The sequence below is a fragment of the Notechis scutatus genome, chromosome 8 (genome assembly GCF_049901735.1).
Source record: "Notechis scutatus isolate UNSWTSFEM ecotype Mainland chromosome 8, rNotScu1.2, whole genome shotgun sequence".
NCBI classification, from domain to species: domain Eukaryota; kingdom Metazoa; phylum Chordata; class Lepidosauria; order Squamata; family Elapidae; genus Notechis; species Notechis scutatus.
The window spans coordinates 7,351,952-7,377,426 of record NC_142016.1 but is presented as its reverse complement, the minus strand read 5'-3'; the positions used below and the strand labels follow the sequence as shown (position 1 = coordinate 7,377,426).

General features: G+C 40.7%; 1 protein-coding gene across 5 annotated transcripts; it reads left to right on the top strand.

Annotated features, from left to right (window-relative positions):
• Positions 1–13,334: 13,334 nt before the first annotated feature.
• Positions 13,335–24,311, top strand: SMIM12 (small integral membrane protein 12). Of its 5 annotated transcripts, none has more exons than XM_026680664.2 (2): positions 13,335–13,456; positions 21,964–24,311. In XM_026680664.2, the coding sequence occupies exon 2, from the start codon at positions 21,978–21,980 to the stop codon at positions 22,257–22,259; it is 282 nt and encodes a 93-aa protein (XP_026536449.1). In that variant the 5' UTR covers positions 13,335–13,456; positions 21,964–21,977; the 3' UTR covers positions 22,260–24,311. The 5 variants fall into 5 exon arrangements, with proteins under 5 accessions (XP_026536449.1, XP_026536448.1, XP_026536447.1 ...); XM_026680663.2 differs by having other exon boundaries at positions 13,353–13,462; XM_026680662.2 differs by having other exon boundaries at positions 13,383–13,473.
• The last annotated feature ends 1,164 nt before the right edge of the window (positions 24,312–25,475 follow it).

Below are 25,475 nucleotides of genomic sequence, written 5' to 3'. Positions count from 1 at the left end.
TTGGTGCAGTAGAATAGGGAAACATCAAACCACAACTTTTTAGCTTTATACACTAGTAATAGTTTAAACTAGCCATTTCCGTAACACCGTATCTATCTAATCGATAAAGCAAAAGCAAAAAGCAAAAGCAAAAAGCAAAATCAAAAACCAAAATCAGTTTCATTTTTTTCTACCTGAAGCACAAAGTCCAGAAGTGGTTTCCAGGTAGAAATAAAGGTATTTGTATTTTTTTCTTTGATCAAAGCAGTCAATTTAGCCATCTCTGCTAACTCCATCAACTTTTGTAGCCATTTGTCCATTGTCTGGGTCGCAGTGCCCCTCCATTTTTGAGAGTAAAATAATCTTGCTTCCATCAACATGCATAGCATCAACTTTGGCTTTTACTTTCCATGTCCTCCCTAAGTTCCTCCTTCAGCTCTGTTCCTTCTCCAGTTTCTCATACGCCTTCCTGATGCTGCTGTCACTTGGCATTGCCAAGTTGTATGTATAGTATATACTGTAGATAGGCAACAATCAATAAGGCAGTATTGCACCATCATAATGCTACCTCTCCTCCTTTTGTACTTGTTGTGATGTCGTGTTGACGTGTTGAAAGGAGCAATTGCTGTCTTACAACAGAGAACACTGCTTTCATCATTTTTATAAAAGGATCACATCCTGAGGATTACCTCCCAGCATTCAAAGAATCTCTAACCATGCATCTCCAATCTCAGGCTTTCTTTAAAGTAGGTAAGATTTGTTGGTTTGTTTTAATCATTTTAACAAAACATTTTAAGTTTTAAAACACAGTCAAGGAAAAACAAAACAAAAAGATTTTAAGAATTATGGAAGTATTCAGATATATAAAATTGAACAAGAATTTTAAAATAACATTGAAATAATATATGTAAGTGATGTAACTGTCATTAAAATCAATTCAAAGAACAAAAATGATTTAAAAAGAATATGATAATTAGACAAATAGTTAATAGAAATATCTGTTAAATCTAAAAAGGTCTACCCTTCTTATTAGGCAAAATCTTTTAAAGCACTGCATAAAGGATAATTCAAATGTCCTTTGTGGCAGGTCTAAATAATAATAATAATAATTAGAATTCTAATCCATAAATAATTCATAGGTTAAGTTAAATTCTGTATCAGATTGATTTTTAAATATGAAAATATTTTTCATACTGACACATTCTTAGTCTGCCATAAAACTTTGCCGTTCTTTGAAAGATGTGTAATATTTAGGAATAAACATAAAGTATTCCAATAACTGTTTCCATACACGAAGTCAAATCTGTATATTTTGTAGGAATGTAAAGTTTCATAACAGTTAACAGAAAAACAGATGGCAGGAAAGAAAAATCAGTATTTAAAATTTACTTCATACTGCAGTAAATTATCTTCCAGAATTCTTGAGACATTGCTACCAAACATAATTTTAAAAAATGATCCAACTTAAATTAATGGGTTTCCATCAAATTTTGCCCTATGAATTATCTATTTAAGTAATCAGCACTGGAGTAATGTATCAGTGAAAAAACATCTGGGAAAAAGCTCTTTTTTTCTAATTCACTGTAAATTTAATATTTCTCTTCCGTTGCTATTTCATTGTTACATATCAATAATTCTGTTTAAATTCTCTGATCAAACTTAATTGCCATCCTGCAGTCAGCTGGAAAAACCCAAGTAAGGAAAGGCTTAGTTTAATCTTTGAGTTTATATAAAGAGACAATTAACCTCTGCCAATGAACCATCAAGTGTTGGTGCTTTTGTTCGTGCATAATGGAGATTTGTTATAAGTTGTACAGTACATAGAACATAGAGTAACAGTGTTGGAAGGGACCTTGGAAGTCTTCTAGTCCAACCTTCTGCTCAATTGTTTTCTCTGTTGGCAGTTCCAATCTGTGTCAGTGTATCTTTTCAAAGGACAGCTGTCAAATTGGTTGCCACTCAGGTCCACCTTCTTTCTATGAAGCTAAGATTACACTGGTCTTATAGACGAAGGCATCACTGTTCTTTCCTAATATAAGACCAGGACCTTTGTGGGTTGCAGCTGAACGAACTAAAGGAGTGTCTGGTTAAAGATCCATGGTGGCTAGAGGAAATCTCACAGTCTGACCGTCATATATATTTTTTAGTTTCCTTGAGCCTAATAATTCAATCATCCCACAGTTCTGCTACTGGATATCCTTCATCAAGGAACTTTACAGAGCATTGTTTTATCTTAGTTCAGAACTGAAAAACATACAAATCCTGAAAGCTTTCCCCCATTATATTAGTGTATTTATCCAAAGACCCCAAATACGTTAGTGATTACGTGCTGACAGGTCTCTTTGAGAAGCAACGTTGCTGGAGAGAAGTCCACAACAACAACAAGTATTAAGGGTCTTGTAAATATCAACTAAGCTTGAGTCAGCTAAGGGATAAAGGTTCCCCTCGCACATATATGCTAGTCATTTCCGGCTCTAGGGGGCGGTGCTCATCTCTATTACAAAGCCGAAGAGCCAGCGCTGTCTGAAGACGTCTCCATGGTCATGTGGCCAACATGACCAAACGCCAGTGGCACACGGAACGCTGTTACCTTCCCACCAAAGTCGTCCCTATTTTTCTACTTGCACTTTTTACATGCTTTCGAATTGCTAGATTGGCAGAAGCTGGGACAAGTAACGGGAGCTCGCTCCATTACGCGGTGCTAGGGATTCGAACTGCCGACCTTTCTGATCGACAAGCTCAGCATTTTAGCCACTGAGGGATAGACCTTGTTTATTAGGCAAGGCCTTGTTAGTATTTGGATGAGTGCCCTCTCGCAGGAGCTTCAGATTAGGCTGAACATCAAAAGACACCATGGAAGGAATGTATGGAAATCACTTCTGCATTTCAAAATGCAGTATGACCCATTTGGAGACTAGCGGCACAGCTTAGCTGTATTTGTTTTTCTATTCTTTACGCTCTAAAAAAAGAACATTTCTGAGGTTAAAAAAAAAGAGGTGATCTACATGCAACTGAATGTATATTTATATGTATAATTTCCTCACCAATTCTGAAATAGGGAAGCAGGTGTGTGGAACAGTCAGTAATTTTCTAGCAGATAAAGCCTGAACTGTTCCTTTGTAGGGATAATTCATTAAACTGCCTTAGCTGAAACTCACGTATCCTGTTATTAAAGCTTTCACTGCAAATCATTGCTTCTTCCATTGTTACAAAACTCAGGGATACCGATAGTATAGCTCAGTGATGGCTAAACTTTTCAGCTTGGTGTGTCGAAAATCGGGAAAAAGTGTAGCCTTCCTCGGGTGGTGTGTCACTTCAAGAAATATCAATAATTTGGTTTATGACGGACTGGGCTGGGGTGATCACACAGGGCTGTGAACCTCGTCTCCCTGGTCTCAGGGCTGCAGGTGCAGGATGTGGGGATCGGAAGGCCACCTTACAGGGCTGTGAACCTCATGGATCTCCTTTCCTCCTGTAGCGTTCCTGAGGTAATGAAACTGAGAAAGCTCAGTTTATGGCGGTTAAAACTGGTTCTCTGCTGCAAAGATCTTGCGGCAGCAGTGACACCACGCCTCCACGCAACAAGCAGGGAGCAGGGATTGGAGCAGAGCACAGGCAGCCTCTAAATGTGCAGGTTTTCCCCACACCAACAGGCGTGTCAGTCAAAGTGCCTCGGTGTGTCACGAGTGACACGCGTGTCATAGGTTAGCCATCACTGGTATAGCTGGAGGACAGAACAAAAAGCAACAGAACCTTGAACTACGTTCGAATTCCAGAATTCCAGTTTAAATTTTTTCCCATGCTGGCAGATATAGAAAGCCTTTGCAGACATGCTTACAACTATCACGTTTTTTAGGAGAATGAATAACAGGATAACAGAGTTGGAAGGGACCTTGGAGGTCTTCTAGTCCAACCCCCTGATCAAGCAGGAAACCCTATATCATTTCGGACAAATGATTATCCAATCTCGTCTTAGAAACCTCCAGAAATGGAGCAGTCACAATTTCTGGGGGAAAGTTGTTCCGCTGATTAATTGTTCTGTCAGGATATTTTTGCTCAGTTCTTTGAAGGCAGAGTGGTTGTATCTCAATATTCCAAAGATTCTGTGGGAAACAGTTTTTTTTTTTAAAAAAAAAAAGGCTATTTGAATTGAATTGTGGGGGTGCTTTGTAAACATCATCTATAACCCATGAGAAAAAGTGAAACTGAGTTCAATTCAGAGTGACATGAGCTTTTATTGGAAATACAGATATATATTTTTAGTTGTCTTATCTGGCTACAACCCTGAGATTCCTTAAGCTTGTTCTTAATTTGTGAGTCTCACAAAGAGCAGGCAGGAAACTCCTCAAGTTACTTTCATTCTAAAATATATAGCAGTCCAATATAAGAAAGTAGTTCAGGTAATTCAGATCTGAACTGTGGAGTTCTTGGTGATCTCTAAGCTTCTTTGTTTCCTTGCACAGCTTCATTACACAAATAGGTACGTTTTCTGCCTGATTGTTTGTCTGGTGTTAATCCCTGCTTATCTGGGTGTTGGTTGAAGGAGAGGATGCTTCTAGTCTTCTTATTTCTTTACTAGTTTTTTTTATTGCTTCTTTTGAATGATGTGTAAATGTGGTTTATCTCTATGTGTGTACTGAGGCTAATTTGTTTGAATGCCGAGCTTCCAGGAATTTCCTAGCATTTTTCGATTTGGTTTGGTCTAAGATGCTAACATTTTCTTACTTGAAACTGTGGTTGAGTTTGTCTCTGAGTTGTGAGATAACATGCCAGACAAACAATCAAGCAGAAAACAATATTTTAATCAAGAAATACTCCCAAGGAGAAAACTACATTTCAACCCAAACTGGAAGGGCAAGTTACTGTGTATACTGTTACTCACTGATACTGATAAAGTTACCTACTTGGGTAATGAAATGTTTGCAAGCAAACAATCAAGCTCCAAGAACTTCACATGTAAGAGAATTTCAAGTTTAAAGCCAACTTTGAATTGAGTTCAGAATTGGATTGTTAAACTGAGACACAGCTAGTAATAAAATGAAACAAATATGTCGGCAAATAGCAGAAGTCACTTTTTAAAAAATGCTTACATTTCGGAGCATTTGCATTTAAATATTTGAACAAGAATATTTACATGAGAAAAAGAGAAGAGTGCAGCGATTTGCATTTTAAAAAGAATAAAGATCTAAACAAAGCCTTCATGGATTAGTAAGTGGTAGGTTTAAATGAATACATTTCTGATTGTTAAAAATAAATAAAATAAAATAAAATGAAAACAGAAGATAAACTTGGGATCACAATATTTTTTTTACTGATATGGCCTGATATTAGATCTTTTAATAAATTTGACTACCCCTCTAATCCGATATTATGGCCTTTTTGTCACTTTCTAACTTAATATTATATTTTCTCAACTATCTTTAAAAGAAGAGTCTTAACTGATTAGCGCATCAACTTATTTTCTAGCTATGTATAACCCATTAAACCAGGGGTGTCCAATCTTGGCAAATTTAAGACACGTGGACTGCAACTCCCAGAATTCCCCAGCCAGCAGGTCTTAAAGAAGTCTTTAAATGGCTAAGGTTAGATATACCTGCATTAAACCAAACAGGAGTCAAGTGACCTGAGTTCATACAACACACTGAACTACAAAGAATTCAAAACCCAAAGCCAACTAAGCCTAGAATATTGTGTGAGAAAGTTACGTTGTGGGCATAGAATCAGAGGGTTCAAGCATCATACCAAACCTTAACGCAGTTTATTGATTTCTGGTTTGCCATGTTGTGTGAATCCAGTCAAAGATAGTTTCACACAGTGTGGTTAAAGAAAGGAAGATTTAATGTGATATGTGACCCAAGCCAGAAGCAATCAACAAGCAGGAATAGAGCCAGTAACAGCAGCATCTCCCTTGGAAAAGAAATGTTGGGGAAAAAATGTACAGCTTCACCCAAATGCAAGCAGCGTTTCGTAGCTTTCATCTACCGCAAAAATAGTTTATATGCATTACTTATTCACTGAAAGCGATTTTGAGTGTCTGAAGGAAAAGCACGGTAGAGAATTGTCTGATCTAAATAAATCAATGTTTATTTTCTTGTAACCTGACAGAATTTAAGGATTTAAGAATTCCCTGAAGAGGTATCTTAGAATAGACATGAGGAGAATTCATAGCCTTTGATTTCACAGGTAGTCCTCGATTTACAACAGTTCATTTAGCGACCATTCAAGCTACAACGGCACTGAAAAAAGTGACTTAAACTGCTCTTCACACTTACGACTGTTGCAGCATCTCCACAGTACGTGATCTACATTTGGCCACTTGGTAACTGGCAGGTATAGGTAGTCCTTGACTTACAGCCACAATTGAATCCAAAATTTATGTTGCTAAGCGAGATTCAATTGTTAAGTGAATTTGCTCCGTTTTATGAACTTTCTTGCCATAGTTGTTAAGTGAATCACTTCAGTTTTTAATTTAGTAACATGGTCATTAGGTGAATCTGGTATCCCCATTGAATTTGCTTGTCAGAAGGTCACATGACCCTAGGACACTACCATAGTCATAAATATGAGTCAGTTGCCAAGTGTCTGAATTTTTGATCGTGTGACTATGAAGATTCTAGAATGGTCATCAGTGTGAAAAATGGTCATGTCACTTTTTCTAGTGCCGTTGTAAGTTTAAACGATCACTAAATGAACTGCTGTGAATCGAGGACGACCTGTATTTACGACAATTGCAGTGTTCTGGGGTCATGTGATTGCCACTTGAGATCTTCCCAGGACGTTTCCATCAAGCAAAGGTAATTGAGGAAGTCAGGTTCACTTAAGCAGTGATTCGCTTAACAACCATGGCAAAAAGATCATAAAATTGGGAATGACTCACTTAACAACTGCCTTGCTTAGCAATTGAAATTCTGGCCCCAATTGGTAAACTGTAAGTCAAATACTGTACTAATTTGGGTACTTGCAATTTTTGACGGTTGCCTTCATGCAACATATGATGAGCGGTTACAAGTACTTGGCATGGCTAGTCCGGTGAAGAGAAGGACCTGGGGAGCAGTCTTCTAATACTTGAGGGGCTGCCACAGAGGAGGAAGGGGTCAACCTATTTTCCAAAGCACCTGAAGGCCAAACAAGGAATAAGGGATGGAAACTGAACAAGGAGAGATTCAACCTGGAAATAAGGAGAAACTTTCTGACAGTGAGAACAATTAACCGATGGAACGGAAGTTGCCCTCGGAAGTTGTGGGAGCACCAATGGAGACTTTCACTGGAGACTTTCAAGAAGAGATTGGACTCCCATCTGTCAGAAATAGTGTAGGGTCTCCTGCTTGGGCAGGAGGTTGGACTAATTCCATGCTGAAGGACAAGATAAAACTCACTATTTAAAGGTCAAGGGTGTTAGACTACAGCATCATCACACTTTTCTTGAAACTTCATCCTCAGACATGTACAGGTGAAACTCGAAAAATTAGAATATCGTGCAAAAGTTCATTTATTTCAGTAATGCAAATTAAAAGGTGAACCTAATATGTGAGATAGGCTCATTACATGCAAAGCAAGATAGTTCAAGCCGTGATGTGTCATAATTGAGATGATTATGGCTTACAGCTCATGAAAACCCCAAATCCACAATCTCAGAAAATTAGAATATTATGAAAAGGTTCAATATTCTAGGCTCAAAGTGTCCCACTCTAATCAGCTAATTAAGCCATAACGCCTGCAAAGGGTTCCTGAGCCTTTAAATGGTCTCTCAGTCTGGTTCAGTAGGAATCACAATCATGGGAAAGACCGCAGAACTGACAGTTGTGCAGAAAAGCATCATTGACACCCTCCATAAGGAGGGAAAGCCTCAAAAGGTAACTGCAAAAGAAGTTGGATGTTCCCAAAGTGCTGTATCAAAGCACATTAATAGAAAGTTATGTGGAAGGGAAAAGTGTGGAAGAAAAAGGTGCACAAGCAGCAGGGATGACCGCAGCCTGGAGAGGATTGTCAGAAAAGGCCATTCAAAAGTGTTGGGGACTTTCACAAGGACTGGACTGAGGCTGGAGTCAGTGCATCAAGAGCCACCACACACAGATGGATCCTGGACATGGGCTTCAAATATCATATTCCTCTTGTCAAGCCGCTCCTGAACAACAAACGTCAGAAGTGTCTTACCTGAGCTAAAGAAAACAAAACTGGTCTGTTGCTCAGTGGTCCAAAGTCCTCTTTTCTGATGAGAGCAACTTTTGCATCTCATTTGGAAACCAAGGACTCAGAGTCTGGAGGAAGAATGGAGAGGCACACACTGCAAGATGCTTGAAGTCCAGTGTGAAGTTTCCACAGTCTGTGTTGATTTGGGCAGCCATGTCATCTGCTGGTGTTGGTCCACTGTGCTTCATTAAGTCCAGGGCAGCCGTCTACCAGGAGATTTTGGAGCACTTCATGCTTCCTTCCACAGACAAGCTTTATCGGGATGCTGACTTCATTTTTCCAGCAGGACTTGGCACCTGCCCACACTGCCAAAAGCACCAAAACCTGGTTCAATGACTGTAGAATTACTGTGCTTGATTGGCCAGCAAACTCGCCTGAGAATCTATGGGGCATTGCCAAGAGAAAGATGAGAGACATGAGACCGAACAATGCAGAAGAACTGAAGGCCCCTATTGAAGCGTCCTGGTCTTCCAGAACACCTCAGCAGGGCCACAGGCTGATAGCTTCCATGCCACGCTGCATTGAGGCAGTAATTGCTGCAAAAGGGGCCCAAACCAAGTATTGAGTACATATGCCTGCTTATACTTTTCAGAGGTCTGATATTGTTCTATGTACAATCCTTGTTTTATTGATTGCATGTAATATTCTAATTTTCTGAGATTGTGGATTTGGGGTTTTCATGAACTGTAAGCCATAATCATCACAATTATGACACATCACGGCTTGAACTATCTTGCTTTGCATGTAATGAGTCTATTTCATATATTAGTTTCACCTTTTAAGTTGCATTACTGAAATAAATGAACTTTTGCACGATGTTCTAATTTTTCGAGTTTCACCTGTAGAAACCATCATGTGAAATGATTCTAGAATCCAATCAGAGCTTGGGAACATGATCGTTTTTAACAAAATCAAGTATCTTCTACTATAGAAAGAGAAAACCCCCAAAGTGGAACTGGCCCATTTTGAGTATAGTGCATTATATTCAAAACAGGCCATTACCTTATTATTATATTTCAATGAGCTGAACTAGTCTGTAAGCCACAATATGGTTCCTCTGATAATCTGTGGCATAGATAAACATAGCAACTGCATTTAAAAAAAAAGTAATATTTAGCATGCACTATGAACCCAAAGCTAACGTCAATCACTGGGGGTTTGCTGTAATGTCATGTGCCATGAACACCCAGTCCCTGTATTTTGGGAGCCCTAATTTTATTTATGAATTCTGTGTGCCTGAAATTTATTCAGCCTCACAGCAGCTGACACAAACTCCAATTAATGCATCCAGGGTGCAACCAACAGTACAAACTAATAAAACATCCGCAGTACAACCATTAACAATAAAACGACCATGGCAAACAATACAAATGACAATAATCAAAATGACAGAGCATCCCCAATAACACTCTAATCCCATAAATTAGATTAATAAATAATCATTAGCGGGAGAGACTGTCCCATGGTAAAATTACACAGCGGCATCGGCAATTGCAGTTACACAGAGCGTTGTTGTTTTTTCCAAACCGCTCCATCTTTATTGGCTTCAGAAACAACCTGCATGGCTAATTCTGGTGGGGAAAAAATCTGCTTAAATGAGCTGTGGTTGTGCAGTGGTTAGAGTGAAGTATTATAGGCCACTTCTGCTGCCTGCTGGCTGCCTGTAATTTGGCAGTTCAAACCTCATCAGGCTCAAGGTTGACTCAGCCTTCCATCCTTCTGAGGTGGGTAAAATGAGGACCCAGATTACTGGGGGCAATAGGCTGACTCTGTAAACCGCTTAGAGCGGGCTGTGAAGCGTTATTGTTATTGCTATTGTTAAATCAAAGCATTCATAGTGCCCCCCAAGCCATTCAGAGCTTTAAAAATCAGAAGCTGCCCTTTCAAATGCCCTTGGAAGCTAAGCAGCAACTAGTCCTGGCACCTTGAGCTCCCGGGTAGCAATCTGATCATCTGCAGGGGGGTGTTCAAAAAAGTCACAATGGAGGAGGCATGGCTGTGCCATCGAAGCAACACATGGTTTTCACGTGCATTAAAAATAATAATACAAGTGGCACTTTGATGGCACGGTGGTAACCATCCCTTGTCCTTCTGGACCTCTCCCTGCAGACCTCCTCAACCCTCGCAGTGGCTCGCACCCACCACCAAGGGGGGCTACAGCGTTTCACACAAACTGTGTTTCTGGTTGGGCTGCAACAGTAGCAGCGTTTCACACAAATTGTGTTTCTGGGTGGGCTGCAACGGCAGCAGGCCTAATTATAGCGCTGTGCAGCAACCGACCTTTGGCTTAATCTCTAGGCAACGTAGGCTTGCACAAGAGCTGAATTGAACGTGTGAAGCCAACCAGAAAAGCAGAGGTTGGAGACACGTTCAAATCTGTGCGCTTGGGCAGGACTGCCTGCCAATGGTGGGTTTCCAATTTTGTTACCACCGGTTCTGTGGGCGTGGCTTGGTGGGCACGTTTTGCGCCCGTGCGTGCAGAGGGGTTACCTACTAACCTTCTCCTGCAATCCTGCACTCTCCCTGTGTCTTCAACAGCTGACGAGCGGCAAATCCTCTGTGCCGCGCGAAGCAGCTGGGGTTGAAAAGCAGGAAATAAAGATCAGTATAGAGCCGGGGTGGGTGGGAAGACCCGGCAGCTGATCATCGAAACGAAGTGGTTCGCTCACAGATGATTGTCAGAGCTACAGGCCGAATCGATAGAATACCACCACTGCTGCCTGCGGTCTGTTTGTGGAGACTATGCCAAGCTGCAGGTTTCATGCCCGCGGCTTGCGGTTTCGCCAGCAAAACCTAGTTGGAGCGAACCCAGTGAGAGCAGGGAAGGCTGGATTGCTGGAACTGGGGCGGGATCTTTGAATTCCAGAATATAGCTGGAGGTCTCAGACAGGAGACCCTATGCTGTTTCAGACAAGTGGCTGGTCAGTCTCTTCTTAAAAACCTCCAGTGATGAAGCGCCCACAACTTCTGAAGGCAAGCCGTTCCACTGGTTTATTGAACCATCAAAACCGTGAGCATCAGTCATGTTCCATCTTGGGGCAGAGTAGAACCTACACAACATGTCAGAGGCGGCAAAATTGTACCAGAAGGCCTATTGGCCCGACCTTAAATTAGATGGCCGTTTTGTGTGGCTCTATATCATTGATAGCTGACTTGAGGTCCTCCAGCCAAACTTTTATTGCTTTCAATTCCAGAAGCCTTCTGGAAGCCAGCTATTCAGCCCTGTGGCAAGGCAGATAGACAACAAGTTGTTGAAAAGATAGATAAATGGGATAGGAAGGGGTTAAGTGGACATTTCAGGGTGATCCTGCCCACTGTTTTTAGTTAAGCTTCAGCCATCACTGACAAGCATCCATTTGTCTCTCCAAAATATCACCCATAGAACATAAAACATTGAATGACCAGGTTGAAAGGGACTTCTGAGATCTTCTACTCCCACCCACTACTTCAGGGAGAAGTTTTAACAGAAAATAACAGATTAACAGGGTTGGAAGGGACTTTGGAGGTCATCTAGTCCAAACCCCTCCTTCAAGCAGGAGACCCTATGTAATTTGTCTCATTTAGCAACAGAAAATTTGGGCTCAATTGTGGTCGTAAGTCAAGGACTGCCTGTGCTTCATGTGATTTTGATGTTTATACAGGTAGTCGACTTACGACTGCAACTGAACCCAGAATTCATGTTGCTAAGTGAGAAATTTGTTAAGTGAGTTTTGCCCCATTTTGCAACTTTCCTCGCTACATTTGTTAATGAGGTTGTTAAAATTAGTAACACGGTTGTTAAGTGAATCTGAGTTTCCCATTAACTTTGCTTGTCAGAATGTCGCAAAAGGGAATCACATGACCCAGGGACACTGCAACCGTCATAAATATGAGTCAGTTGCAAATATGATTTTGGGTTTTACTCGTCAGATTGATATGTGTTTATATAGTTTATTATTATGGAAAAACAAAAAGTTGTGGTTCGATGTTAATGTTTATTTTACGGCAACAGAGGGCGTCCTTTCCCCCCCCAGCCCCTTTCTCACTTCTTGTTCCCTCCTTTCCCCTCACTGCCTTTCTATTTTCTTTTGTAGTTTGTATTGTTGGAGGGAAAATCCATCTTGTTCAGTTCCAATCCAGGAGAAAAGTGTTGAAAACAAAATGGAGGCCGAAGGCTGATTGGAAAGAAGGTCCATTTATTAATGATCAGAACCACCAGGGTTTGTATTGTGTCTTGGGGAAGAAGGAGCCAGAGACAGGGATCCGCACAACTGTTTACTGTAAGTAATTGATATTCCAAACAGCAACACGAGTGCTAACGGCTGGTGGGCTCCCTTATATAGGGGTTGACTGCCATGCCGTTAGCCAATCATTTTATTGTATTTTCCTGCGCTACTCACCGTGGGTTATTCTGTGTCTGTGTCTGCGCGGACACAACAGTTTGTGGTTCTGGGGGAGCTGACAAAATGGAGTGTAGAATGGGTGGGTTTTTATACCTTCTGGATTCCTGTGGGGTCATGTAGAGGTCATGGCTGGCTCTATAGGCAAAAGGGGAAATGCAAACCCCAGGTGTTGGTCTGGGCTAGTTTTGTCAACCTTTGGCTTGATTGTGTTCCTGTCTGACCCAGTCTTTCTGAATGGATTACCAAATCTGCATTTCTAAAAACTCAGTTTCTGTGTGGGACAGGGGGAGTGGTGGGGACATGGTTTCTGCCTAAGATTTTTCCCCGTTTCTCCTTTAAGGGAAATATTTTATCCCCCCCTTTTTTTTTAATATTTCCCCAAATATTTCATTCTCTGGGGGTGGGGGCTACCCACAGTGTCTTATTTTATAACCTAACCAAATGTTTTTGTTTTTTTGTAAATGTTTTGCAAAATATTTTTAATCAAGAAAATGTTTTTAACGATCCTTAAGTCCCTTTTCCTCCATGCCGTTGGAACAAACGAACCGTTGTAAGTCGAGGACTATCCGTTCGTCTTAAAGCGGAGCGACCGGCGAGAGCCAGCAGGCCGAGGAAGCGAGGCTCCTTTGGCCTCAGGCCGCTCGGGAGGAGGAGGAGGGGGAGGGGGACGGAGGAGAGAGAGAAGGAGCCGAAGCGGGCATCGGGACCGCGGAGAAAGCGCCTCCCGCTCGGTTCCCCTCCTCGCCCCGGCCTCTCGCCGCCAATGGGCAGCCCCGGGCGGAGAGCAGCGGCGCCCAATGAAACGGCGGCAGGAAGCGGAGCGAAGGCGCACGCGGAGCCCGCCGGAGGAGGCTTGGCCTGGCTTGGCGGCGGATCCGCTGGAGGAGGAGGAGGCGGCGGCGGAGGTGGAGGTGAGACGGAGGTGAGCGGCGAGGGGAGCCGAGTCCCGGCCGTCGGAAGCTCCCTTCCCTGCCTGCTTCCCTTCCCCACCTTTCCAGCCCGCTGGGGGCGACTTACAACCGGGGTGTGAGTTCGGAAAGGCCGGCTGGCGTTGGCTCCCCTTGCACGCCTGGCCGGAGCTTTTCGGCCAGAGAGGATTCCGACCTTGGGGAGGAGGGACGGATCCGATGGAGGTCGCGGGCGGCGTTGCCAACGGGGCTGCTGCTGCTGCTGCCGCCTTGGGATTCCTGGCTTGCGCATTCCGGGCGCCCCTTTTGGAAAAGAGCCCGGCCTTTGACCGCTGCGGTGGCAGCGCTTGGACGGGCGGGCGGGCGGGGTGTGTGTGTGTGTGTGTGTGTGTCTGTCTGTCTGTCTCTGTGTGTGTGTGTGTGTATGTATGTATGTATGTATGTCCGTCCCCAACCCGGAGCTTCCCCCGAATTGGAAGGGAGGAGAGGGACTGAGGAAGGCCGCCCACCTTGCGCGATCTTTGGGGGAGCAGAGGGGAGCAAAACCGTGTTTGGAAGCAGAGGCAAAGGGTGTTAGTTACGGAGTTGCCAGCTGACGGCAGGGAGTTTCATTTCTTCTCTTGGGTTCTAGATCCAGATCCTAAAGATCCGCTGCTAACGCTGGATCTTGCACCGCCTGGTTACAGTTTTAGCCGGTCCAAAAGGGATCTATCTATCCAGTTCCCACTGGCTTGGTGGAAAAGATAAGAGGAGACCACCCTGGCTAGTTATAAATTAAGACTAAATCCTTTGTGCTCCAGTGAGTTGTGCAAGTTTAACTTTTGGTCTCCTTTTATTTTTAGTTTATTTTGGTTTGTCAATTGCTTACAAGATAATGGGTATAAGTAAAAACATAGTTACATGGATACATATATAAGAAAAATAAAAAGAAGCAATAGAACAGGGACATTGGTGCGCTGATGCACACCCCCTACACACCTCTTAGGAAAGGGGTGAGGTCAAAAGGAGACAGTCTAAGGTTAAAGTTTTGGGGGTTACCTTGGATGTAAGCTTGAAGTGTCACTCCCTGCCTCCCTTCTCTCAACAGTTTTGCTCCCCCAATCTGGCAATTTCTATCTGTCTTTAAAAATACCACTGCTAGACTTTCTGAGATGGCACTTGTGCCTGGGGGATTGAGAAAATGGATCAAATGTTTAGAGCAGCGGTTCTCAACCTTAGCAACTTGGAGATGGGTTGATTCTAACCCCCAGAAGCTGGCTGGGGAATTCTGGGAGTTGAAGTCCACACACCCTTCAAGTTGCTAAGGTTGATAAAAACCGATTTAGGGGCTCTGCAAGATGAGTTTTTTTTTTGTTTTTTTTTTGCTTGCCTAACCTCTTCCTTAAATTGAGTATGTAATTATTTTTTAAAGGCTGCAAAACCAACCTGGCTGCTGTTGGACTGAAGATGCCTTCCTCTTTTGATTCAAAATGCAGATATTTTTTTTTTTGCAAATTTTATTGGTTTTTAAAAACAAACAAACAAACAAAACATAAAAACATAAAACATCTTTTTTTGAAAGCAGCATAATCCCGGGTTACATCTCTTCATACAGACACAAGTTCATGCTCATTTTTATATTCCATTCCATATCTTATTACTATTCTATGTTTTCTATGTAGCTTCTCCTCACTTTTAACTTTCTTAATTTTATTTTGTTTATTTCATCTCAATTCAAATCATTATACTTATATTCTTTGTCCTGTTTCAACTGTCTACTATCTTTTCTCATTAAACAAAATTTCTCCTGTAATCACTGATTGGGGTACGACGCCTTTATATCTTTCCCCTAAAATTATAACACTTAATATAATACATAACTTCCATTTGGATTCTGCTTGGTACATTCTAAAACTACAGACTATATTCTTAAAAAAAAGAAAAAAGTATAAATGTATAATATAATTAAAACAACAATCCATTCCAATTCAATTCTATCATTAATATTAATATTCATTTAAGTCTTAACATTTTGCACATTACTTTTCAAATAAATATCATACTATGGGAACATTTATAAACTTTCCATAGTTAATCCCCCCCCCTTCACTTATATTTTATAAAACATTGACTAATTAAAATGTTCCCGTTCCTTCCTAATTCAATTTTCTCATTTCTTTTATTTCATTTACTTTATTCACATACATTTCACTAAGTTACACTAACCATTCTATCCCTCTTATTAATCATATATTGTTTCCAATTTTCTAACATTATTTCTATTACAAATATAACAATACAATCTTATGTACCTTCACAGAATCCCTTTTTCAGTTAGATTTTCACCCATTATCTCTAAATAAGTCCTGTTTCTTTATATCTTGCTCCAAACCTTTGTAACGTCTCTTCCTTTCCTTCTTCCCTCTCTTCTTCCCTCTCCCCTTTTTACCCCGCTGTCTGTCCACCTCCATTTCCCTCTTCTGTATTCCCCTTTTCTGTTGCTTTCCAACATTATATCCACTTTTCAAATTATTTTCCCCTTTTTTGGCTGTTTTTTTAGGTCTTAAATTCTCCATTCTCTTTCCCCCCTTTTCTTCCCCACATAGAGTTACTTGTTCATTAAAGATGGCTTCTTCTTTGTGCCAATCTTCTTGTTTTGCTTGTTGTTTCTCATGATTGCAGATCTCCATTTCTAGGAATTGAAAAACGAAGCCAAGAGAGCCCTTCCCTTCTTGTGAATCTTCTTTATATTTTTTAAGTTCCATTTTCAATTCATCCAGAAGTGATGCCATTGTAAAAAAAATTTAAACAACCACCCAATTGTTTTTAGTCATTCAAATATAATAACCAAAAATCCAAAAGTCACCAAGCAATCCAAATACACACAAGCTGTTTCTTTTTACACTTTCTTCTTTTTTCACTTTCTCTTCCTGGGGTTACTATTTAGTTGCAAAGTTCCAGTTAAAATGTATCTTTTAGAAGTCTTATTGAGATTTTACTTTAGATTCTTTTGAAATCCAGGCAGTCTCCTCCCTCCAGATCCTGCCCTTATTCTTTTCCTCTCCCTTCCTGCTTATAGAAAAAAAAGTTTTTAATGTCCAGAAATCTCTATTGTCCCTTTGGCATTTAATTATATTTTCAGCTTAATTGCCTATTGATGCCAAAGTGGATTTTTCCGATTTCTTATTCAGATCTCTTGGTTGTCAATGTAAGGAAGGAGAGAGAAGAAATTTTTTTTTCCCTTTTCACTTTCTTCCGCTGCTTCCGACTCTTCTTTGGAAGCGATGTAATCTTTTGTAAAATTTAAGTTCCAGGGTACCTTAATTGTTGTTTTTTCAGCTTAACCCGGTCAGCCAAAACTTTCACTTCTTATCTTCCTCCTGCACTTTCTTTTCCGGTTGAGTTCTTCTTTGAGGCGGCCATTTCTGACCGCCGCTCCTACCGCCTTCGGGAAAGTGAGTTTGGCCAGCTGAGGAGGAGAAATGCGGCTCTCCTCGACCCTGCTGGCGATCTCCCCCCTCTTCGCCACCTCTACGGGGTGGCTTAGCCCCAAAACCAGTCGGCTTGGGGCGCTCCAGCAGCGAGCCCAGGCAGAAACCGTGCATGATCACGGATTCCTGCCTGTCGCCGAAGCCCTTCAAACCGGAACCTCAAAATGCAGATTTTTTTTATTCCCCCAAGGGTGGGCTGTGATTTCTCCAAAAGAGAGAGGAAAGCTAGGTTCTCCCAAGCCGCTCTATGGAGAATATAGATTTCATATGGATGTTGTGAAGCAAAAATGTGAGGATCCCTATGTACAAGTGTGGGGTTAGGCACACAAAATGTCTTATGTTCAAGAACATGCTCTTGGCTTTACCACACACCTCTCTTGTAGTATTTCCTTGAATGCAACTTTAATTTTGGGGTTCTATCTCCAATAGAAGGCTAAGAAGAACTAATGTCTGGTTTTTCCTATCTCTGTCTGTCTGTCTCTCTGTGTCCAAATTGCATGGCCTTCTCAATTATCTTGGTGTGGGATGCTGTTGTTCTTTGAGGCTGGGTACTTGAGACTTTCATGGCCTTGTTCTTGAGCAGTGGAGAAAATCCACTTTTGCTCAACTTAATTTCTTTCCTGCTGTAGGATTTTTCAGGCTTCCACTTGGCCCTTGTTTTTTTTTTAAACACATGGCAGCTCAATCAGAATTACCTCAGGATTTGGAGCAAGGTATTGTCAATATTTGGAAGTTACCCATCTCCCTTGTTCTTATGCATCTCAATCAGCTGCAATAAGAGGTTTGGTAAACTTTCACTTTTCAGTATTGACTCCAAGATGTGGAAACAGACCAAGTCAGCTCCAAAGCACTTTAGAAATCTGCTTACATCAACCTCCAGCTCAACCGATTCCCTGCAGAGACAAATCAATAAAGCTCCATCCTAACAAGGACTGTTGATGGGTAATGCAACTGTGGAAGTGATTGGAATTGGATTGGCCTGTTTCTCGCAAAGGATCAGGTTTGCTAGTTAAGAGTAGAATAGAGTAGAGTAGTGTAGAGTAGAGTAGAAAGCTGGAAGAGAGCTTGGGGGTCTTCTAGTCCAACCCCTTGCTCAATCAGGAAACCCTATACCATTTCAGACAAATGTTTGTCTAATCTCTTCTTAAAAACTTCCAGTATTGGAGCAATCACAACTTCTGGAGGCAAGTTGTTCCACTGGTTAATTGTTTTAACTGTCAGGAAATTTCTCCTTAGTTCTAGGTTGCTTCTCTCCTTGATTAGTTTCCATCCATTGCTTCTTGTCTTGCCCTCAGGTGCTTTGGAGAATAGGTTGACCCCCTCTTCCATGTGGCAGCTCCTCAAATATTGGAACATTGCTATCATGTCACCCCTAGTCCTTCCTTTCATTAAACTAGACATACCCAATTCCAGCAGCCGTTCTTCATATGTTTTCTCCATATATAGGTCTTCTCCAAAATGCAGGTCTTCCACTGGAAGATTACTAGCATATGGAATACAAAACTCCTGAATATCTTATGCCTAAGTTTGATGTAGTAGCATGGGGTTGGAAGGCCCTTAGGTTCTTCTAATACAACCCTCTGATCATAGCAGGAATCTCCATACTCTCCTGGACAAATGCTATCCAGTCTTTTCTTGAATACTTCTACTTATGGCATGCATATCCCTTCTATAGCTTTCACCGTCAGGAAATTCCATCTTAATTTGAGTTTAGATCTCTCACTGGAAATAAACAGGAATTTCCTGATATGGTAGAGCAGGGAAGTATAGCTAGCTAGAGTTTGGCTGTTGAAAGCAAATGGAGAATAGAGTAGAGTAGAGTAGAGTAGAGTAGAGTAGAGTAGAATAGAAAAGAAAAGAAAAGAAAAGAAAAGAAAAGAAAAGAAAAGAAAAGAAAAAGAAAAGAAAAGAAAAGAAAAGAAAAGAAAAGAAAAGAAAAGAAAAGAAAAGAAAAGAAAAGAAAAGAAAAGAAAAGAAAAGAAAAGAAAAGGAATAGGAATAGGAATAGGAATAGGAATAGGAATAGGAATAGGAATAGGAATAGGAATAGGAATAGGAATAGGAATAGAATTCTTTATTGGCCAAGTGTGATTGGACACACAAGGAATTTGTCTTGGTGCAAATGCTCTCAGTTTCCCTAAAAGAAAAGATACATTAGTCAAGAGTCAAGAATCATAAGGTACAACACTTAACAATAGTCATAGGGTACAATAAGGTATCAAATTGTACTAGGAAACAGTCAATATAAATCGTAAGGATACAAACGACAAACTTACAGTCATGCAGTCACAAGTGGGAGGGGATGGGTGATAAGGAGTGATGAGAAGATTAATACTGTAGTAACAGTAGTGCAGACTTTGTAAATAGTTGGACAGTGTTGAGGGAATTATCTGTTTAGCGGAGTGATGGCGTTCGGGGAAAAAACTGCCCATGTCAAGTCATTGAAGTCCAGTCAAAGCGTATTGTCCCAAATGTGCCTATTCCCAGTCAGAGAGACTTGTAAGTTTTTGGTTACCTTCTAAATATAGCTGGCACTGATCAGAATTAACTGCAGAATCTAAGGTGACCAAAGATAATAGTCTAACCTAGAAGTAGTCCTCTACTCTCATGGTGCTGTTCCAAACAGGTAACCAACCTTCTGTGTCTTTCTATGTCTTTGGCTATAGATACAATAATATTGACACTTCAGAAGACTTGGAAATCAAGTTGTTGGATTAGAGACATTAGAGAAAAGCAGAAGAGTACCAGCATGATCTCAGTGTTAGATCAAGGTTGCCACTAGCTCTTTCTCTTCACTTGCACTGATCTGTCTAGAGCAGTGGTTCCCAAACTTGGTAACTTTAAGATGAATGGATTTTGGCACGGCTGGTTGGGGAATTCTGGGAGTTGAAGTCCATACATCTTGAAAGTTGCTAAGGTTGAGAAACACTAGCCTAGAGAGTTGGTGGCATTGCTGTCCTTCCTGGACAGAAGAGGTCTGGCTTAGTTATCTGTGCTCAGGTAATTTTACAAATAAATCATTTTTTCTGAAAATTCCAACCGATGCAGAGTATGTCTTCTTCCCTGCACGTTGGAATTATTACTGGGAATCTAATTAGCTGTTTTTAAATAGAAGCTTAGGTTTCCGGTACATTTCCAAATACAATACAGGATGCAGGTGTTTGCTTTAAAACAGAGGTCTCCAAACTTGGCAACTTTAAGACTTGTGGACTTCAACTCCCAGAATTCTTTAGCCAGCTGGCTAAAGAATTCTGGGAGTTGAAGTCCACAAGTCTTGAAGATGCCAAGTTTTGGGGGCACTGCTTTAAAAAATCCCGGATAATTTGGGACCTTAACAGCTGTCGGAACAGTCTTTCAAGACTCATAGATAATTCCAAGAAGCTAGGATGTGTCTTTGAGATAAAAAGCAATTTTGGGAAGGACTTTCTTAAAATTTGTGTCCATCTTTGGAACCAAAAGTTAATGAGGGCCACTTAGTTCATGTCAATTGCCCTCTTGATGTTTTAAAAATATGAAGAATTTCTGATATGGTTTTTCCAATGCCCCTTCTGTCTAAAATGTATATTTTACAGTACAGTTCTTACTGGCATTCTTCTGGAAAGACACCTGAGTTTGAATGATAGTTATATATTATACTGAATTGGCTCATGTGGTTTTGTAAATTTGTTTTTCCTCAAAGCCAGCTAAATATTTTTCTTCTGTTCAATCTATGCTTACATTTCAGTATCCCAGCCTATTGGGATGGAGTTATTAAAATAAAAAAAACCAACAAACAAACCCTGTTATTCAGAGAATATATGCCCAAACAACCATAGAATACCTGAATGTGATGGTTTGATTTACATCAAATTTCTTTTCCCACAATAAAGGAAAAAATAAAGAAACAACCTGTGAATATGATCTAGTTTTAATTCAATTACAATGTTGAAATTAAAGAAAGTTATAATGTTTTAAAGATCTATTAACTTGTTTCTTTTTTAAAAATTTTCATTTTCAAGTAAGATTTAATTTGGCATTTTAAAAAAAATGTTCAGCTTTTAATTTTTTCCCCTTCTTTGGTTTCCAGTTTTTTTCTTTTAACTATAGAAATTATTGTGTAGTTAGTAGGCTACATTTTTTTAAAGAAAAATATAGCCTTTTAGTGCCTTATATTAGTCACTTATACTTTTAAGAAATGTTAATTGTAATTTTGTTTTGTAAGGGTGGTAGAAATATATAAAATTGTCTTTTAGTGCCTTATATTAGTACAGGTAGTCCTTGACTTACGACCACAACTGAGCCCAAAATTTGTAACTCAAGGTTGAATTATGGAGTCTTAGGTGCTCTATGAGCTTGGTGGTTTTCTTGCAGACATTTCATTGCTAAACTAGGTAATGTCATCAGTACCAATGGAACATCTGCAAGAAGATTCTAATTCTAATTAATTCTGATTCTAATTACCAACCACCCAGCTCAGAGAACACCAAAGACTCCACAGATGCTTTTAAGCAGGTGCTTTAAATTGGGATTTCTGGACAGGCTGATCATAGCTGATGAATATAGTTTTCCCATGCAATCCCATTTTCTGAGCACACCTCAAGTGTCACAACAGGTAGTCCTGAACTTATGACTACAGTTGAGCCCAACATTTCTGTTGTTAGGTGAGACTTTTGTTAAGTGAGTTTTGCTCCATTTTAAAGACCTTTCTTTCAATCACAGTTGTTAAATGAATCACTGCAGTTGATAAGATAGTAACCCAATCGTTAAGTGAATCTGGCTTCCCCATTGACTTTGCTTGTCAGAAGGTTGCCAAAGGGGATCACGTGACCTTGGGACATAGCAACAGTCATAAGTACTGAATATCTGAATTTTGATCACATGATTGTGGGGATGCTGCAAAGGTCGTAACTGTGAAAAACTGATCATCAGTCCCTTTTTTCAGTGCCGTTGTAACTTTGAACAGTCACTAAGTGAATGATTGTAAGTCAAGGACTGCTTATATAAGGTTTGACGGAGTTGCTGGTCCTTCAACCGTGTCTTCCTTCACTTCTACAGAACCTGCTGGAGTCATGTGGCCCATCTTCTGGGCGAGCATACGAACCTATGCTCCTTACGTCACCTTCCCCGTAGCCTTTGTGGTCGGGGTGGTGGGCTACAATCTTGAGTGGTTCATCCGGGGCAAGCCCCCTCCACAGACCCCCGAGGACGAGAAGAGCATTTCGGAACGACGCGAGGACCGTAAGCTCCAAGAGAGCGTTGGGAAGGACCTTACCCAAGTGGTCAGCCTCAAGGAGAAGCTGGAATTTGCTCCCAAAGCTGTTCTCAACCGTAACCGGCCGGAGAAGAATTAGGGAACCTGGTTTGTTTCCTTGTTGGCCAGTTACATTTTCTTTTATTTGAGGCCTGAATTCTTTGATTTTGAATGTTGATTTCCTACCATTGTTGAGCCTATCAAGCCATGCAATGTATTATGTTTGCCATTCTCACCAGGTTAAGCAGATTTCTGCAACTGTGGGGATCCCACCGAGATGAGTTTGAACTTCACAAATCTTGATATTTGGCGTTGGCTTCAGAATCTCTGATCTTCCATAAAAGGTTGTTTATCTAATGGAACGGCCTCCATACTTATGGCAGAAGCTCAGTTAATGGACATCCAAAAGATTAATTCACATCCAAGGCAGGATTTGATTCTTAAAGGGATTGTTGCAAAGTATGTAGACCTCTTTTAAAGGGAAGATTTCTTCTTCAAATAGCTTGGAGGCTTTTTGACTATGGACAGGCAAATGAAAAACAGTTCCTGTTTCTGCTGGAAGCCTCACTTTAAGGGGGCCACTGTGGACCATATTTGCACTCTCCACTCTCAGGAAATTGTGTATTTCTTCCCCTGGAAATTTATGTTGGGGAATTTGTGCTGGGTTTCTTTTTTTAAAAAAGAATACCAACCCCCCTGCGCAGATTAAAGATTTGAATCACTTTCCATGTTTGGGGAGCCCTGCATTTTATACCAGAGATGGTGGGTGGGAGAGGATAAATCTATCCGCAGGTTGTATTAGCTGTGCCTTTGCATGCAGACTGCTTGAGAGTCTCACCTGTGTATTAGGGGTTCCTCAATAAACAGGAATGAAGGAGAAATTTTACCAGAAAAGTTCATATTTTGCTTGCGGATCTTTCTCTATAGCAGTGTTTCGCCAACTTTTCACAACTTATGTGTGGACTTCAACCTCCAGAATTTCCCCAGCCAGCATGCTGTTTGTGGACTAAGCATGCATGCTGGAGAATTCTGGGAGCTGAAGTCCACACTTCTTAAAATTGCAGGTTGAGGTTGAGAAACACCTACTCTACAGGACACAATTCCAAGAAAACTGTCAAATATATTGAGCTGCCTATCACACAGGTAGTCCTTACTTAGCGACCGTTCAAATTTATGACGGACCTCCCCCAAAGGGACATAGGACCCAAGTTGGAAGAATCGTACGCCCCTGCTCCCCTGGCAGTAATGTGATTGCAGGTTTGGGTATTTGAAGTCGGCTCATATTTAAGGCCATTGGGACTGTCGTGGTCATGTGACCGATTTTCAGCATTGTTGTCTGCTTCCCTGCATTGACTTCTGGTTTCCAGCAAAAAAAAAAAATGCACATTAGATAAAACGGACTTGCTTAAGGAATGCAGCATTTGCTTAACAACCGACGCAAATAAGCTCGTAAAGTCAGGCACAGTCATGTGATGAACTGCTTCATGACTGTCACAACTTATGACCGTAATTCCAGGCACAATTACAGTCATAGATTGTGGACTACCTGTATTATGCTGTCGATCAGAATCACATGAATCTCACCAGGCTCAAGGTCGACTCAGCCTTCCATCCTTCCAAGGACCCAGATTATTGGAGACAGTATGCTGACTCTGTAAACAGCTTAGAGAGGGCTGTAAAGCACTATGAAGCGCTATATAAGTCTAGGTGTTATTGCTATTATTGAATCCTTGGGGGATATAAAAAAGAAAAGATTTGGAGTTTTGAACACTGAAAAATGGATGGAAGGTAGAATCCTGCATTCTCTTTCTTCTGTGCATGAACATAATGCACCCCTATAGACCCAGAAAGGCTGCCACACAATACGAACACAGAAGTATAGCTATATTCATGTAGCATCTTGTGCTAATTAGGGACTACATACAGAACATTGGCATACAGTTCATTAACTGAATGAGTTGGAGAAATGCAACACATTTAATTGAGGAAACAGAGCAAATTAATCCAAGTTGGGAAAGTTTGTTTTTGGCAAATGTGTTGTTTCGTTTGTTACTGACCTGATGAAGCTTGAGGGCTGCTGCTGGGCTGGGATGCTTATTTATTTATTTTTTCTAAATGAATAAAATCAACTTTGAATCTGCTGGAAATGTAACTTAGACTCAGACAGTTCAGATGCCTTTTTAATACCCTACCAACTCTGTGCTTTGTTGCAATTTTGCAATTGTTGCTTTCCAAATCAAAAGAGAAAAAAATAATTGCTTTATGCAGTGTGTGTATGAGAGATTATTTTAATGTTGTGTGTGTGTGTGTGTGTGTGTGTACCTTAAGATTTTTGAAGTGGTTGGCCCCTGCCTCCTTCCTAGAGTTGAGAGAGAGTGACTGGCTCAAGGTCGCCAGGCTGGCTTTGTGCCTAAGGCAGGACTAGAACTCACAGTCACCTTGTTCTTAACCTGGTATCCTAACCACTAAATCAGATTTGCTTTCTTTCAGTTCTACTCCTCAACTGATACCTTCTTCTATTAGAATTTAGCTCATCTATAAAAATGTATTTTTTGGGAAGTGAAGCTGATACTGTCTGTAATTTGGTTCGCTCAACTGTTAAACCTGGTTTGAATTTCCCCCCCCTATGAGACACTGTCGACTCCTGGAGACTGCCAGAATCATCCCTGTAGTTTTCTTGGCAAGTCTTTAGAACTTGCCTCTTTCCTAGAACTGAGATAAAAAAAACTGGCCCAAACTCACCCAGCTGGCTTTGTGACTAAAGGGGAACTAGAGTTCCCAGTTCTCCTGGTTCCTAGCCTGGTGTCATAAGCACTGCACCAAACTGACTTTTTTTTTTTGGTAATGATATACTATTACAAGAACTATATATGACAAAATCTACAACTGTTCCTGTGAAGACAATCAGCTTTAAAAATAAACATAACCCCATGAAAAACAATTGCATTATAAACAAGACTACAATTAACATGAAGACAATCAAGGTGGTGTAAATATAGTAACATGAAAGTGAGGTTAAAAAAAAGCTAAGGTAACCACCAGGGCAATCAGAATGACACAGATGGGGATTACATTGTGGTGGCCAGCATTTTGAGTTTTTAAAAATCATCTATCCTGGTTATCACTCCTTGATAGGATTTAAAACATGAAAGGCAGCTGGCTGCGTGGGATTTCCCATAACTGAAACATCCGCTTGACTTCAAAATTAGGAAGGTGTCATTTTTTAAAAGATATAAATATCGGTGCTGTTTATGTATGTATTAGCCCATTCACTGATTTCAAAGAATTTTAGGGGAAAAAAAAAATCCAAGATCAC

Excerpts from the sequence above, each read along its gene's own strand:
- SMIM12 (XM_026680664.2), top strand. The coding sequence starts at position 21,978 with ATGTGGCCCATCTTCTGGGCGAGCATACGAACCTATGCTCCTTACGTC.